Genomic DNA, 14,517 nt, shown 5'->3' with positions numbered 1-14,517 from the left:
ATTTAAAGTAAGAAAAAAAACTTATTGATCGGAAAAGTGATTAATTGAATAGCTGATTGCTTAATGTTTTGTTTAGCCGTGATTGAATTATTATTCGTTTAACCGATTAAGGATTATTTTAACCAAAATCGATTATTTAATCGAATATCGTTACAATGATCAACAAACTGATTGCCTGATAAGATAATCTAATTTATCGGACAATTGTTCATTTAACCAATCGATCAAACAATTTTGTTTAACAATGATCTATTAATTAATTCGATTAACTGATCAACTAATTTTGTTTTATCAAGATCGACTAATAAATTGAAAAAATCTTTTTTAACAAGATGGACGAATTAGCAATAGGCTAAGAACCTAATAGGATAATTAACCGTTTAACCAATCAAGCTGATTAAACAGTTTTGTTTAACAAAAGATCGATTAATTAAACGTTTAACTAGTTAAATTAGTTGATTCTTTCCTCGATTAGACCTTTATCATTTTAACCCTTTAATCAATTACTTAGGTGGAAGATTTAGGCGTTCTAGGGGTTCTAGGTCTTATCCAAAATGCCAAAACCAGCATTTTTTTATTGGAATTTTGTTATTTTGGAAACTCGGGGACTTTCAAGAGCGGTTTAAGAGCTAATTTTGAAACAAAGAATTAGAAATTGGCTTGCACTCTCGTTAAATGTCCAAATACTGATAAGAATTCAGTATTTTCAATTTTGAAAATAAATTTTTGTGCTCAAAAAAATTATTTAAAATTCTCATCTCACATTTTGGCCATTTTGTTTCTGTAGACTTTCCAAAATAACCTGACCATCCCTTTTATCAGTTTAACTGAATTTCTCCGTTTTCTATATCTCAGAAAAGTCTCTATATTGACTCAACTTGAAAATTCAAAAGAAAACTATTTAAAACAACTTTCTAAACAATATCAAAACGTCGCTAGATGTAAAATTGAAAGCTATATTCAAAATCTTTAAAGAAAAGTCTTATAAGAACACCTAGGTTGAGACATTCTCTGTATAGACATTCATTTTCCAGATAATCTCATAGCTCTCCGTCCAAGTCAATGAATATATCGTATATAGTACCTATATCTCAAGCTAATCCAGTCTCCATGGCTCTCTGGCGTGAGGAGGGAGAAATGAGCGAGACTTGGAGTGTGCCAGTCAGTCAGTAAGCCGCACCATCGAAAGAAGTTTAATGATCGCCGCTGTTTTCTTGCTCATTCACCGTCAGTGTGTAAACGACCTTCCGCGGCGGAGCAAGTGACTTTGCGTGTGCACTTAGCGAGTGGACAAGAGCAGTATTGCACACAAAATTGCACTCTATCAATACCCACTTTAGTTTCTTTCAAAAACAGGATATTTCATATATAGCAAATAAATTTTAAACGAGTGAACGGCTGTAAAAGCTCCACAAGGAAGCACGTGTATGGTGTATTCTGTGCGAAAGTTTTCAACGTGTTTGGCAAAAATCTCTGCAAGAAGCGAGAAGAAAAAAAAAGGTGCTGCTTTTGCGAGTTTCTCAGCACATAAAACTCCGGTGTGGATTTCTCATGGGGGGCTGGTGTAGAAAATTTTCAATGTTTTTCGAAAGTGAAACAGAATTCGTATTTTTTGATCTCGTTACAATTTGGCGCTCAATTAAAAGCACAATTGCACATTGATCATTCGTTCGGCGTATTTTTGGGAGTGAAAAAAATTAAATTTCAAAGATCTCTTATGCGATCACCATTTGATTTATTTTTTTGGATTCAAGAAAACTTCTCTTGAAGCACCTTTTGCGTGAAATTTGTGATTTTTCTTTTTCTTGTGGATAGATAAAGATTTTTTCTCTCCCTCTTTTGTATTTTTTTTTTATATAAGAGTGTGAAAACATCCTGAATTGGTGACTCAAAAAAAAAGTTTGTGATTTTTTCCAGCGTGCATGTTTAAAAAAAAGATTTCACACTTTCTTCTGATAAATCCGGGTATTTGGACGCCTTGTGAGTGAACTCAGTGAGGCTCTTGTGTGGCATGCAGATACATACAAACCACACTTAATGTGGGTTAATGCTTTGCCGTGTGTGTCACAATTTATGAATAATATTAAGCTCGAAAAAAGGCCCCATATTAAAATAGAAGATATATTGAAATCATAGGAAAAAGCCGATTGATTTCATTCTTCCACAAGTAGCAATATAATTGTTGTTGCCCATAAATTGATAGAGCAAAAAAATGCACGCTTGAAATACATTTTCAATGCAATGATTTCACATAGAAACTCCACACATTTCATAACATAAAAATTCATAAATAGAGGGAGATGGAGTGAAAAAAAATCATTGCTCTATGAATATTGTGTTTAAAAGCAAACTTGAGGTCTCCCCCAGAAACCAAGAAAGGTCATTGACAAAAATATTTTGTTATTAGTTGACTGAAATGTGCGTAGTTATTGTTAATCTACCTTTCCTGAGACATATTGCAACATTGTGTCTATACCGTCCCCTTGTCATAAAATATGATTTATTTCGTACAACAAACAATCCAAATATTTTTTGTAGCTAATTTTGAATTGAAAAAAAAGTCAATCATAACGCGTCCAGTTATAAGAGTTGGTGTCCCACAACGTGGAAAAGTTTATTTATGCGTTAAAATTGATTTTTGAGCAGTAACTATTAGGCAAAGTTGAATTTTTTTGTGAAATTCAGCAATTTGATGCATAAAAATAGACATATCTCTAGTTCTATAAAACCTACAGAAATTTCGTGACTAGTTTTGGAAAGATCTTGAAATAAGCTATAATTTGACATATATCTCAATGATTTTCAAGGTCACCTCTAGAACACAAAATGGCGGATTTTTGTTTCACAAAGAGTTTTTCGCATTTTTCGTCCTCAAGGAATGGCTTTAGAGGTTTCTGATGTTCTAGAAAGTTGTAGATAATTGCAAAACCTTTAATTTGATACCAAATTGAGCAAAATCGGACAAGCGGTTCAAGAGATATGGCTCTTAGAACTTTTCAAATGTAAGAATTTTTCAAATGGCTATATCTTCTAAACGGCGACATAGAATTTCTTCATTTTCGGACTGATGAAAGATATTGAGTCAGGCTACAACATATCAAAATTTAAAGGAAATCGATGATGGCAATTCGGAGATATAGCCCCTTAAAGTTATGCAATTTTTGTTTTTGATTTTAGCGCCTCTTGCGGATATTTTTGAAACTTGGAATGTTCTAGACAGTTGTAGGGCTTCTCAATACCTTTCATTTGATACCAAGATGGTCAAAATCGGTCAAGCCGTTCTCGAGTTATATCGAAAAAACACTTTTTGCTTTGAGCCGCCATATTTGCTAAACGGCTTGACCGATTTTCAAGTATGAATTATTGATGAAAACGTCTCACTGAGCTCTACATCATACTAAAATTTCAGACCTCTAGCTATAAGGGAACTGGTTGACGGTGTTTCAAAATGGCGGACGGCGGCCATCTTGGATTTTAAAAATGTAAAAATATGAAATTTTACACCTACATTTCTCTAGAAAACTTCAAACCTGAAGTCTCTATCTGTTACCGTTCTCGAGCTATAAGGCAAAGTTTGGGCGACCGGCCGGCCGGCCGGCCGGCCGGCAGGCCGGCCGGATCAAAAATTTTCCACCACCATTTTTGGAATGTGGGTTGTCTGAAACGTGCTCATACCAAGTTTGAGCCCGATCTGAGGTGGTCGGAAAATCCGACGATTACAATACTTGGTGTTGGCCACGAAGTGGAACACCAACTAATTAGATCCTGACTTATTTTCTTTCCCACCTCCTCCTCCTCCGACGTGACAAAAAGCTATTAAAGCGCAAAGTCTTCTTTGTATTTGGAAAGTTATGATTTAACACAGATTTATTAGCAGTCATCGTAAATTAATCAACTTTCCCAACGGCTTCCAAGATACCATTCTTTCAGTGATGGAAAAAAACTAAAGAAATGAGTGGACGATGCTCTGGGGCGTCGAAAAAAAACTATAACTTCTGCATTTGCGGAGTTATTTAGTACAAAAACAGAATTCTTGGTATAAGATTATTGAGATCACCATGAAGAAAAAGTGCAAGAAAAAACTTTCTTATATTATTGTTAACAATATAATGTACGTTTGTTCAGCGGAAAAAGGACGGATGATCATAATTTTGCATCTAATAAGAAAAAAATACTTTTTTCTTTCATTTCTTTTGCATAATATTTTTCTGTAGATTGTTGAAAATTCTTTTAAATAATTGTCTCTGTGAGGGTGAGAATTTAACATTTTTTAAATAATTTCTTTAGCGTCTATCTGAGAGCAAAATTCAGTTGTAAACTGCCCTTTTCATGAATCCTAAAAATTAGATTTATGGGTAAATATAAATCTTTTCTTATCTTTTCTTACAATTCGTCAGTTGTAATATTTTTGGTATTCTGGAAAAATCTGTAAGATTTTAACATTTTATTTCTTTCTTCAATCGGGTTTTAAAAAAAAATAATTTTCCAGAACTCTTTAAAAATCTTTCAGAATGTTTTTTTTTTTTTTATACCCCCCCATAAACCATGGTAGGTCTAGCGAACATTAGAGTTCATTTTTGACCGACACAACCAAGTACAAAATTATAACAACTAGAAAAACATAGAGACTAAACTAAACACTTTGGGCGGCCATTATTCAGAATGTTTTTTTTTTTTTTTTTATACCCCCCCATAAACCATGGTAGGTCTAGCGAACATTAGAGTTCATTTTTGACCGACACAACCAAGTACAAAATTATAACAACTAGAAAAACATAGAGACTAAACTAAACACTTTGGGCGGCCATTATTCAGAATGTTTTCTGGAATGTTTCTTTAATCCAACGACAATAGAATAATTTAAAAAACACCATTTGTCAAAATCTCACAACTACTTTTAAGTTTTTATTAGAAAAGAAAAGATTTTTATCAGAATCGACACCTTATTTTCATTCTAGTTAAAACTTGGACGCTTTGGAAACAAATAAAATAAGTTTAAGGGCCCATTAAAAAAATTCGAAAATAAAAAACAAAATCCAAAGATTTAAAATATTTCTTGGTCGCTGAATAAAGCCCAATATTTGATCATTTAAAGAGAATTTAAAAAATAATATTTTTTATTTATTATTTCAAAATTAATTCAAAAATCGCCTATAAAACCTGCCAAGTCTCCAAAATAATCGAGCCATTCCTTACCTTATTTCTTTCTTGCATTGCATACAGTATGATTCTAAAATTCTTTAACTTTTTAATTAAAACACCCTCAATCAAATTTATTGATAGAAAATTATTCATATTTAGTGAGTTTTAACAAAATTAATCAAATTGATTGCCAAGGGCACGATTTTTTTTTAATGCAAAAAATTCAAAAACTTACTAACATTTATCTTTACGTACTGTCCAGTGTTTTTCACTAAATATTTATACGAAAATGAATTGAGTAACTTTATAGCGCGCCTTTCATGTTAATGCTGACTAATTTGCAATATTTGATTTTTACAAGAAAATCTCATTTAGTAAAACGTGCGGAGTCCCCCATTAAAATTATTCAACATTGCATTAAGTTTAAATTAAAGTTATATCCAACTATTTCAAGCTTCAAAAATTATGATATTTGCAAATGAAAGTGAAAATTATACAATTTAAAAAACAAATTCAAGTACCACCAACCTTCATTGAAGGTTACTTAATTAAAAATTTATAATATTCATGACGCGACCTTTGATAGTTTTGGGAAAGAGGAAATTGCACGTATTTATGCTTTAGAAAGTTGAATGTGGGTAGAGATTAAAGAAAATGTTAAGTAAAAGATTTTTTTTGTGTGAAAAGAATAAAGTTTAGATGGGAAATTTAGCATATCAAATGACTATTTGAATGTGTTCTGTCTAAGTGAACGAGAAGATACATTTTTCTTAAAGGAATCCATGGCATATAACTGTTGCACCAGAGACAGCAAAGTCTCAATGATATTTTAATTGCTGCGAGTTCTGAATGGGGAGAAACCACACCTTGAACTCAACGCGTTGTTAGAATCTCTGGGCATTTTTTCTTGTACTTTTTTTCTCGGTCAATTAAACTAACATTGCCGTCGACACGAAAGGTGCTCACAGGTGAAGACAAAAAAAAAAGTAGAAGGAATAAAAACTCGTGTCTTGCTCTGTGGCTCTTCGTGGTACCCCCATTGAGCTCCACATAATGCCACAGCATAACACAGCATATATACAATTAGGTGTCGTTGATATCAATTGCAATTTCTAAATGCAAATTGCTATGTATTTTATTTTCAGGTCTCTTTTTTTGTTGGTTTTAGAGCAACTCGCATATAGAGTATTTTTGCAAAATTGCAAAGTGAATTATAAAGTGCGCGATTCATCTGCTCTGGAGGCGGAGGAGAAAGAAGTGAACGCGATGCTCCTTTCCAATTAGTCAGCGAGAGGAAAGCATCATCCGGAGACACTCACAGTGGCAATGAAGTGAAAACATTCCATATTTTTGAGCAATTAGATGGAAAAAGCTGAAAATCAACCTCATTTTCACCTTGAAAATAAAATTGCACTTTTGTGTAAGACAGTGAGAACACAGTGAGCAAATCGAGTGAAAAATTTGTGTAGATTGCAGCTTCGACACTTGGAAAAAATAATAATGAAATTTGTACAATTCACCTGCCTATTGGTGGTCATTTGTGTTGCAAGTGAGTATATGCATAAAGTCAGACCTTTTTCCCAAAAACATTTTTCTCTTTACCTCGGAAACTTTTATTGCGAGACAAGAGAATGAATTAACCAAAAAAGTCAAAATAATTATGCTTTTTTCTTCTTTTTTTTTGCAAAATATAGCCTGAGGAAGTAGATCTTAATAGCAATAAATACCTCTTTATATACATATTTATTTCTGTATACAAACCTCCCCGTCTAATCAACAGAATGTGACATAGACTAATGTAGAGCTAATTTTAATTATCGCAAAACATGCAAAGAACTGTTAAGTACTACGCGATAGTAATGTTGTTGTGTATATTTGAAACCAGGGGGTAACCGACTATGCTTAGAATGTACCGCGAGACTGCACCGCGAGTGGCAAGAGTGGCAAGAGTGGCAATGAAAAAGTGGCAGGAAGTGCACCGCGAGTGGCAAGAGTCGGATACCCCCTGTTTGAAACCAAAGACTGTCTCTTTGAATCTTTTTTATCTATCTTGCTGTAAATTATTAGCTTCTTCGGCTTCTTCTCTCAATGGGTTTTTAACTGTGTCTGCGTCTTATAGGGTGGTGCGTGTTAAACGTAGAAATTGGAGAAATTAATTAAAATATATTAGCCTGGTTATTCTTATGCCTCATGGAAAATTCTTAAATGTGCTACTCAAATGTGCAGAGAGTGTCTAAATTGTCCTTTAAAAAATTCAAAAAAGTCTCAGAGAATTTGGACAAAAAGGAGCTCATTCATCGTTCATGTGAGAACTCCTCATTCAAGGAAAATAATCAGGACATACGTAATCTTATAGAGGTTCAAAATAGAGTAAGAAATCATCAAGGAGACGCCTTATTTTCCTTTGAGAACTCTTGGAAAAAGCCGGTAAATATTTGTTCAAAAATACAAGCAATGACGTCATTATTGTAATTTTGTATTTTCTAATGCATGAAGCATAAAAATCTCATCAAAACTTATTAACGAAGCAATAGTTAATATGTTTCATGGTATAAAAGTGATAAAAGCACAATGACGTAATTCTTTGAATTTTTGAACAAATCTTTACCTAACCTTGCTAGTGAAAAATGGTAAATCTGTTTGGTGATTTCTTATTTTCTACATTTGAATCTTCATTTTTTAATTCGACATAATATTGATCAAAAATTGCGTAATTTTGCTGGTGAATAGTTGAGCCAATATTGGTCAATACTTAGACAATAATTCAGAATATTTTTAATTTCAGAACTTCTATTTTTTTCATTTATTAATCTTTTCGTAGAAGATTAATAATTTAAATAATAAATGATTTATTTACCTTCTTGTCTTACTTTGATGTATTAAAAAAATCGTTATTACACAACAAAAGCATTAATTATAAATTGAAGTTGATGAATCAATCATTGAAAAATACTTTAAATTATATTTTCGCATTTCAACCGCATTGAGACACCTTTTATACGTATATTCAGTAGCCGAATAGCAGTCGATTAAAAATTAATGAAGGTAAAGCGTCTTTATCTTTTAAACATACAACATAAACGATAAATTACACGTGTGGAAAAGAAGATGTATAGCTGAAGTCTCTTTGGCTATTTCCGCAAAATAGTTCGTGAATATCCAAAAAAATGGGTGTGTGAGCAAAAAAAAATCCTCAAAACTGGCGTGCATCCAGTGAAGTTTATACCTACTAATAGGAAAACGAGGTACAGAGCAAAATAAGCTGCAGAAGCTCACATCGAAAAAAGTCCGGAATCATTGGTGTGTGGAGTATAAAATGAATTGAAATCTTTCGTTTTTGATGTAGCATCGCTGCATTTTTTCCCGTTTCGCATGCTTAACTATTGATATTGCAAGAAAACTAGGACATGTCTGAAATATTTTATAAACATTTTTTCATCTTCTCCATATATTCTTATATATTCCATGCTATACTGAAGATGAAAGACGACCAGATGTGTAAAACAATCTCAAGTATTTTGCTTTTGTGCTTCTCGCTCCGCGTGATTATTTTGGAAATATACAAACGCATTTCAAAACAGCTTCAATCCTCGCACAATTTCTGCGTGTGCGGAATTGCCTTTTTCTGCATTCTTTCTCAAGACTTTGACTCTTTTTTCCAAACCATCCACAAGCCATTGAATTGACATATTCGTTGAAATAAAAAATCGAAAGTGTTTTAAGTTTTTTTTTCTTCATCTTGCAATTTTAATAAAAATCTCTGAATGAACACCTATATAATATTTCGAAATGACCAAAAATTGAAAGTGATCACCTTTGCGGTGGAAAAATAACACTCTACAATTTTTTTTCTGCCTTGTACAAAATTCATGAGTTAATTTTGCATAAATTTTGTAAATATTTTTCTGTACAAAAAAATAGCGGCCGAGTCTTTTGTATCATAGATTTTTTTTATCTTCAGATTGTTCTTTAATTGAATTGTCTCTTCTATCCGTTTGCTAACTTTCAATCGTAGTGAATGAATTAATAACTATTTTCTATAACAATACCCACTCATCTCTCTTAGCTCCATCCCCGTATGGCATTTATCCCAAAAGTGAAGAAAACGCAAAGTAGTTGCAACTGTTGGGAGTGAAAAAAAAGTCCTCAAAGTATTGGGTTCACTGAAAAACTCAATGACTCTTTTATACTTTTTTTAGTTGATTTTTTTCTTTACAAATTAAACGATTTGGTAATTTATTGAGAGTTGTATTTATACGATTTATAAAGTATCAAGGATTATTTTTTATAAGTATGTTTATATTCAACTTTTGATAATTTTTTAAATGAAAGTCCTCTTTGAAAAAATATCTCAATAAGAAGCAATTTATTTTGAAATTTGTAATCATCTAATCTCAATCAATAAGTAATAAATTATTTCTTTTTACTTCACTGTATGTATTTCTTAACGTAGATTTATTGCAAGTGGGTACAATATTTAGCATCCTCGATAATTTTACTTTGTTGCTTTTGAGAACATAATTCCCGAAGTTAAGATTCAAAAAGACTTTATGCAGATTACCACTGTAAAAGGTCATTACGCAGCATACACGAATATAGGAGCTAACCCGTATGATCGCTGTAAATTAGGAGGAAATTAGATAATTGGTTTGCAAGATTCAAAGGCGATAGAAACCGTCGGCGCCCCTTTTTCGCATTTTATCCCACATAAATCAATTTTTGTGACTCCATAGCCAATAAATTTATTTCATTTGGTGCGAGATTGCCAAAGGTTTTGCCTTTTTCTGTAACAATTTGAGTGTGGCAACGGATACCATTAAAATATGTATATAGAAGAAAATGAATAAAAGAAAAATTAGCGTAACATAAATTGAACATTTTTCGAAGATGAAAATGTCAACGAGGTGAAACACGCTGTTGTGTGTGTGTCTGATGCAAAATCAGCAGCTTTCTTTCAACTCATTTTTTTCTGCCTTCTTCTTTGCCGTCACAAACATTTAATTAAAGTCTATTAGTTGCGTTAGTGATGGAAAAAGTGGGATGGATTTCAATTTCGAGATCACATTTCTATAAAATGTCAAAATTTGTCTCACGCTCGCTACTGATTGGGTAAGAGAAAAAAGGATTAATGCTCGAGGAATTTATTCAAATATTGTGGAACAAATTTAATTAATCTCATCCCAATGAAAATGCTAAGTTATCCATTTGATAATCTTCTAGATTGCCAATTAATTTTATATTTTGACTGAAGACTTCCATTAGCTCATACCATGGAATTCAGTTCAAATTTCTCCCAAATATCTCCGCGAATATTATGAAGATCGAGAGATAAATGTTGAAATAAAACAATATAATCTTACAAATTGGAATTATAGTATCAGGGTCACATTGCGCGTAAAAAAAGTCTTTTTTTTTTTTCTTATTATACATTTTTGGCTGCTACATGACAATGGATTAATTTTAAAGCTTGAAAAAATTGCTCTATTTATTTACATATTAACTTCACACATTTTTATGCTATTATTGCATAAATTTATTCAAATTGTCAATGCATAACAGAAGAGATTATAATGTGGGATTGTTCAGGGATTATATACAAATTTTCCTACTCAAAAAAACATCTTAAAATTACTCATTTTATTTAAAAAGCAAGATAAGACAATCAAAATGCAATTTGGGGAAAATTAATTGAATAAATTAGCCTTTCTTAGAAAAAAATGTTAGATGACACTTATAGCAATTTATTGGCTTTGATTCTAAACCACAAAAATCTAGAACAGATTTTTTATCCCAATTTCCATTATTTTCTAAATTAAAACCTCTTTGATTTATAATACTTTTTTCCCAGATTCTTACAGCATGTTTCATTTGCTAACAAGAAGCAACCGAAAAAAAGATCTTTCAAAGTCATTTCGCAGCCAGAAACTAAAGTAAAGAAAAAGAAAGTTGAATGAAAAATCGTGTTTTACTCACAGAATGAGGTTCTAAAAGTCAATTTGATAATTTACATCACAATATTTCCAATTCAGAGTGAATTTATGATGATTAGTTCATCTAACTCACAAATTAATGCTTCTAATTTGACTCTGATTAGACGCTTCTGTATCTTTCCAGATTTCTCGATCAAAAAATGGTTTTTTTCGGATAGCTTCACCTCCGGTTTAAAATGAGTCTGTAAAATATGCTCTTCGATGGAAAATTAATCTTTGTAAATTTAACAAAGCAAATGGAAAATCAAGAAGGAATTTTAAACATAAACGTTCAACTGAAGAAGATCCGAAAATGTGTCAGAATTTCATTTACTTTCTTTCAAATAAACAATACAAAGTTAAAGAACTTTAAAAAAGAAATTCAAAAGAATTTTATTTGCTTTAATGAGGAAAATTATGTTTGGTTTTATGATATATTCAAAAAACTATTTTTAAACAAGCTTCTAAATCACAAAAACTAAAAAAAAGCATCAAATCAAACAAGACATAGTTATATGGTTTTCAAACAATTAAAGTTTCTTCAACGAATCTTTCTTGCTGATCATCAATTATTTTTTGTCATAGATCTTTCGTGTGAAAAGTAATCAATTGATAATTCCCAGCCTCTTTGCGAAGGGACCGCCCGCACCATCCATAACTCCTTCCGCATGTATTTCTTGTCACAACATTTTTACTTTGAGGCATTTTATGCAATATTCCCATCAATCACATCAACTCCACCGCGAGGTTACAGAGCTGTTTTAATATTTGTCAGCAAAGTGAGAATCTGTACAATAAAAAAGAATTAGGTAGAAGCAATTTTTTCTCAAAAGACAATAAAATGGAAAAGAAGCTGCATGAAGCTTCATGCAATAGTAATCAGATATTCGAATGTGCGTGTTAATTAGTTAGCTATTTGCCAACAATTTTCCCTTCATACCAAATCATACAATGTGATGAATACCAAATGAATTATGTTACAGCAATATTTAATTTTCATCTCATATCGACATATATGGCCACATGTATGATGGCTTCGCACTGTGTAAATATCCTCAGCGAAATCTTTCCATCAATCTCTTTTTGTGGCTATTGCCATACAGAAATTTTGGTGTGTTAAATTGCAAACGTCTTCATAAAAATCAATGCGATAGGATTTTTCTGGCGAATTACTGCAAATTGGCTTTGAATCGAAGAGATTTCTTTTTTTTTTCACCGAAGACTGTGACGCATTCTTGGTGTCCACTTTCAACTAAATAAAGAGTTTATCTACCAAATTACAAAAGTATATATCTCGAGATCTCTGCGGGAAGGAAAATCTTTATATGGTTTGAATAAAAAGAAAAAGACGAGGACAAAAAAAAACAGACCACGCGGTGTGGGGTTCAAAAAATTGGCTATTCGTCTAAATTTCTCACTTTTACATCCAAGAAATTCCCACAGAGATGCCTATCTGTGTGAATATCCAAAGAGTAAAAAGTTTTGTATCACGCGGTAACGTACAAAATTTTGTAGGTGAGCAATTGGTTTTGACCGTCTCGCCGTTTAAGCATGATACAGTGTCGTGTGGGCACCAATTTGGGTCAAGCGGTCAGTGAAACAAGAGCCGAAAAATCGAAATTCTTCCACCAAACGCTATGCAAACAAAATACACCACCATCGGCAAGACTTTTTATCACCAACCAATCTTTTATGGTTCAACAACGTAAGAATGGTGAATATTTAATCCCCGTTCGCAGGAGAATCACTCACAGTTGGACATTGTGCGAGGATTTTGAAATAGCTCATCAACGCATTGAAAAAAAGAAAAATATTTAGCTTCTTCACAGGCAAATAGACATAATTCATGTTTTCTCACCGCTCAAAAAAAACCCATTGATTGATTTTATTTTGATCGAATGTTTGCGATATATTCAAATGAGTATAGATTTAAAGAAAAAAAAACGACATCGAAATAGAAGGATTATGCACAGAGATTATATTAGAGAGTTTATGTCACACTCTGTTGTTAGAGACTTAATGAATCGTTACTTTTGCGGGAGGTCAAATGGAATTTTGTCGTCAAAGAAAAAGGCTCTTGACCTTTTTTTTCATTTCTTATATCTTCTAGGCACGGCCCATGGTACATGTGTTCTAGAGACAGATTTTGGTATTGTTGTTAATTGCGCCTTCAAAAAGTCTGGATTGTTCCGGGTGAGGAATCTCGGTGGTTTGAAGGCGCACTTTGGGTTAGGTAAATGAATTTTCTTTTAGTTTTCTTCTTCTTTAACACTAAAAGCTATGCTCAATATTTTCTCATACATCCAATAAATTCCCACAAAGATTTATTACACATGACTATAGCACAATGTGATCACACACACACACTGCAAATTTCACAATTTTCATTTCACATTAATTAGGCTTAAGAGGATGTTAAATTTAATAATTTTTGCGGTTATAAAATACTAAAATTTATTGAAACGCCAAACCTCATTAAAATCAATCTGTGACTAGTATCGCAGAAAATTTCTCCAAAGATATTTTTTGAATGCGAATTCGGCGATATGGGCGTTATGCTTGAATTTATGGTTCATCCTGTAGCGTTAGATTAAATCATTTTATCATTTAATTTTATTGAATGAAAGGGAAACTTCACGTAATTAAAAGAGTGCGTAAAATTCCTTTAATCAATCATTTAATTATCTCATAGATTTCAAGCACAAATGTGATGCTTTTCTATTTAACTACCTGAAAGTTCGGAGTTTGAATTTTTAAAATTTTTTTTAAGAAAATGCCATCAAAGTGATTATAAGGTCATAGATGATTTTCTCTTATGACCAATTTACGTAATATTAAGGGGTTATCACATTTAGCTTAAAATGTTTAAAATCTTCTAACTTTTCCATCATTTAGACAAATATTCTGTTTTCTTTGCCATAAAAGTTTTATAAACATATTTTGTCTAGCATAAAAAACCAACAACTTGCCCTAATTAATTATATCTTTTTGAGGTTTTTCAATTCCATTTTAAATCTGCAATTAAACTGCAATGAATTACCATTAATGAGTGAATTCAGTACTACCTAAAATTTAGATTAAAACCGTTAAAGTATAATGCAAACGCTTCATGATAAGCCTAAAGTTGTGTAAATATTTCTAAAGCTCCGCCGCGGTGATCCATTTAAGGTCCACTATACGTAATTTTCTCCTCTGTAGTGAGTCATTTTATTAGATTCCCATAAAATGTGGATTAGCATATCGCTTTCAGCAAATTAACCAGCGAGCCTAATCACATAGATCTTCCATAACATCTCGTTACGTTTTCGAGCTTGAGTATATTTGAGACAAATTTTGAAGTCTTTTAGCATAAAATCTTTTTTATTGAATTTTCTTTATACATTCAACTCTCTTGATATCATTAAGT

The 14,517-nt window shown here is 32.1% G+C and overlaps 1 protein-coding gene across 5 annotated transcripts in view; it reads left to right on the top strand.

Moving 5' to 3' along the window:
• Positions 1-981: 981 nt before the first annotated feature.
• Positions 982-14,517, top strand: part of LOC129791061 (uncharacterized) — a 24,408-nt gene continuing 10,872 nt past the window's right edge. Inside the window, exons 1-3 of one of the 5 annotated variants that reach the window (XM_055828986.1) lie at positions 982-1,500; positions 6,311-6,691; positions 13,222-13,344. In XM_055828986.1, coding sequence (XP_055684961.1) covers positions 6,643-6,691; positions 13,222-13,344 — 172 coding nt within the window. In that variant the 5' untranslated portion in view covers positions 982-1,500; positions 6,311-6,642. Of the gene's footprint in view, positions 1,539-6,287; positions 6,692-13,221; positions 13,345-14,517 lie in introns of all 5 variants that reach the window. The other 4 variants (XM_055828976.1, XM_055828993.1, XM_055829009.1 and 1 more) reach the window with 4 other exon arrangements.

Source organism: Lutzomyia longipalpis, chromosome 1 (assembly GCF_024334085.1).
Source record: "Lutzomyia longipalpis isolate SR_M1_2022 chromosome 1, ASM2433408v1".
NCBI classification, from domain to species: domain Eukaryota; kingdom Metazoa; phylum Arthropoda; class Insecta; order Diptera; family Psychodidae; genus Lutzomyia; species Lutzomyia longipalpis.
The sequence above is the reverse complement of the archived record's forward strand: the minus strand, read 5'-3'. Positions and strand labels throughout refer to the sequence as shown.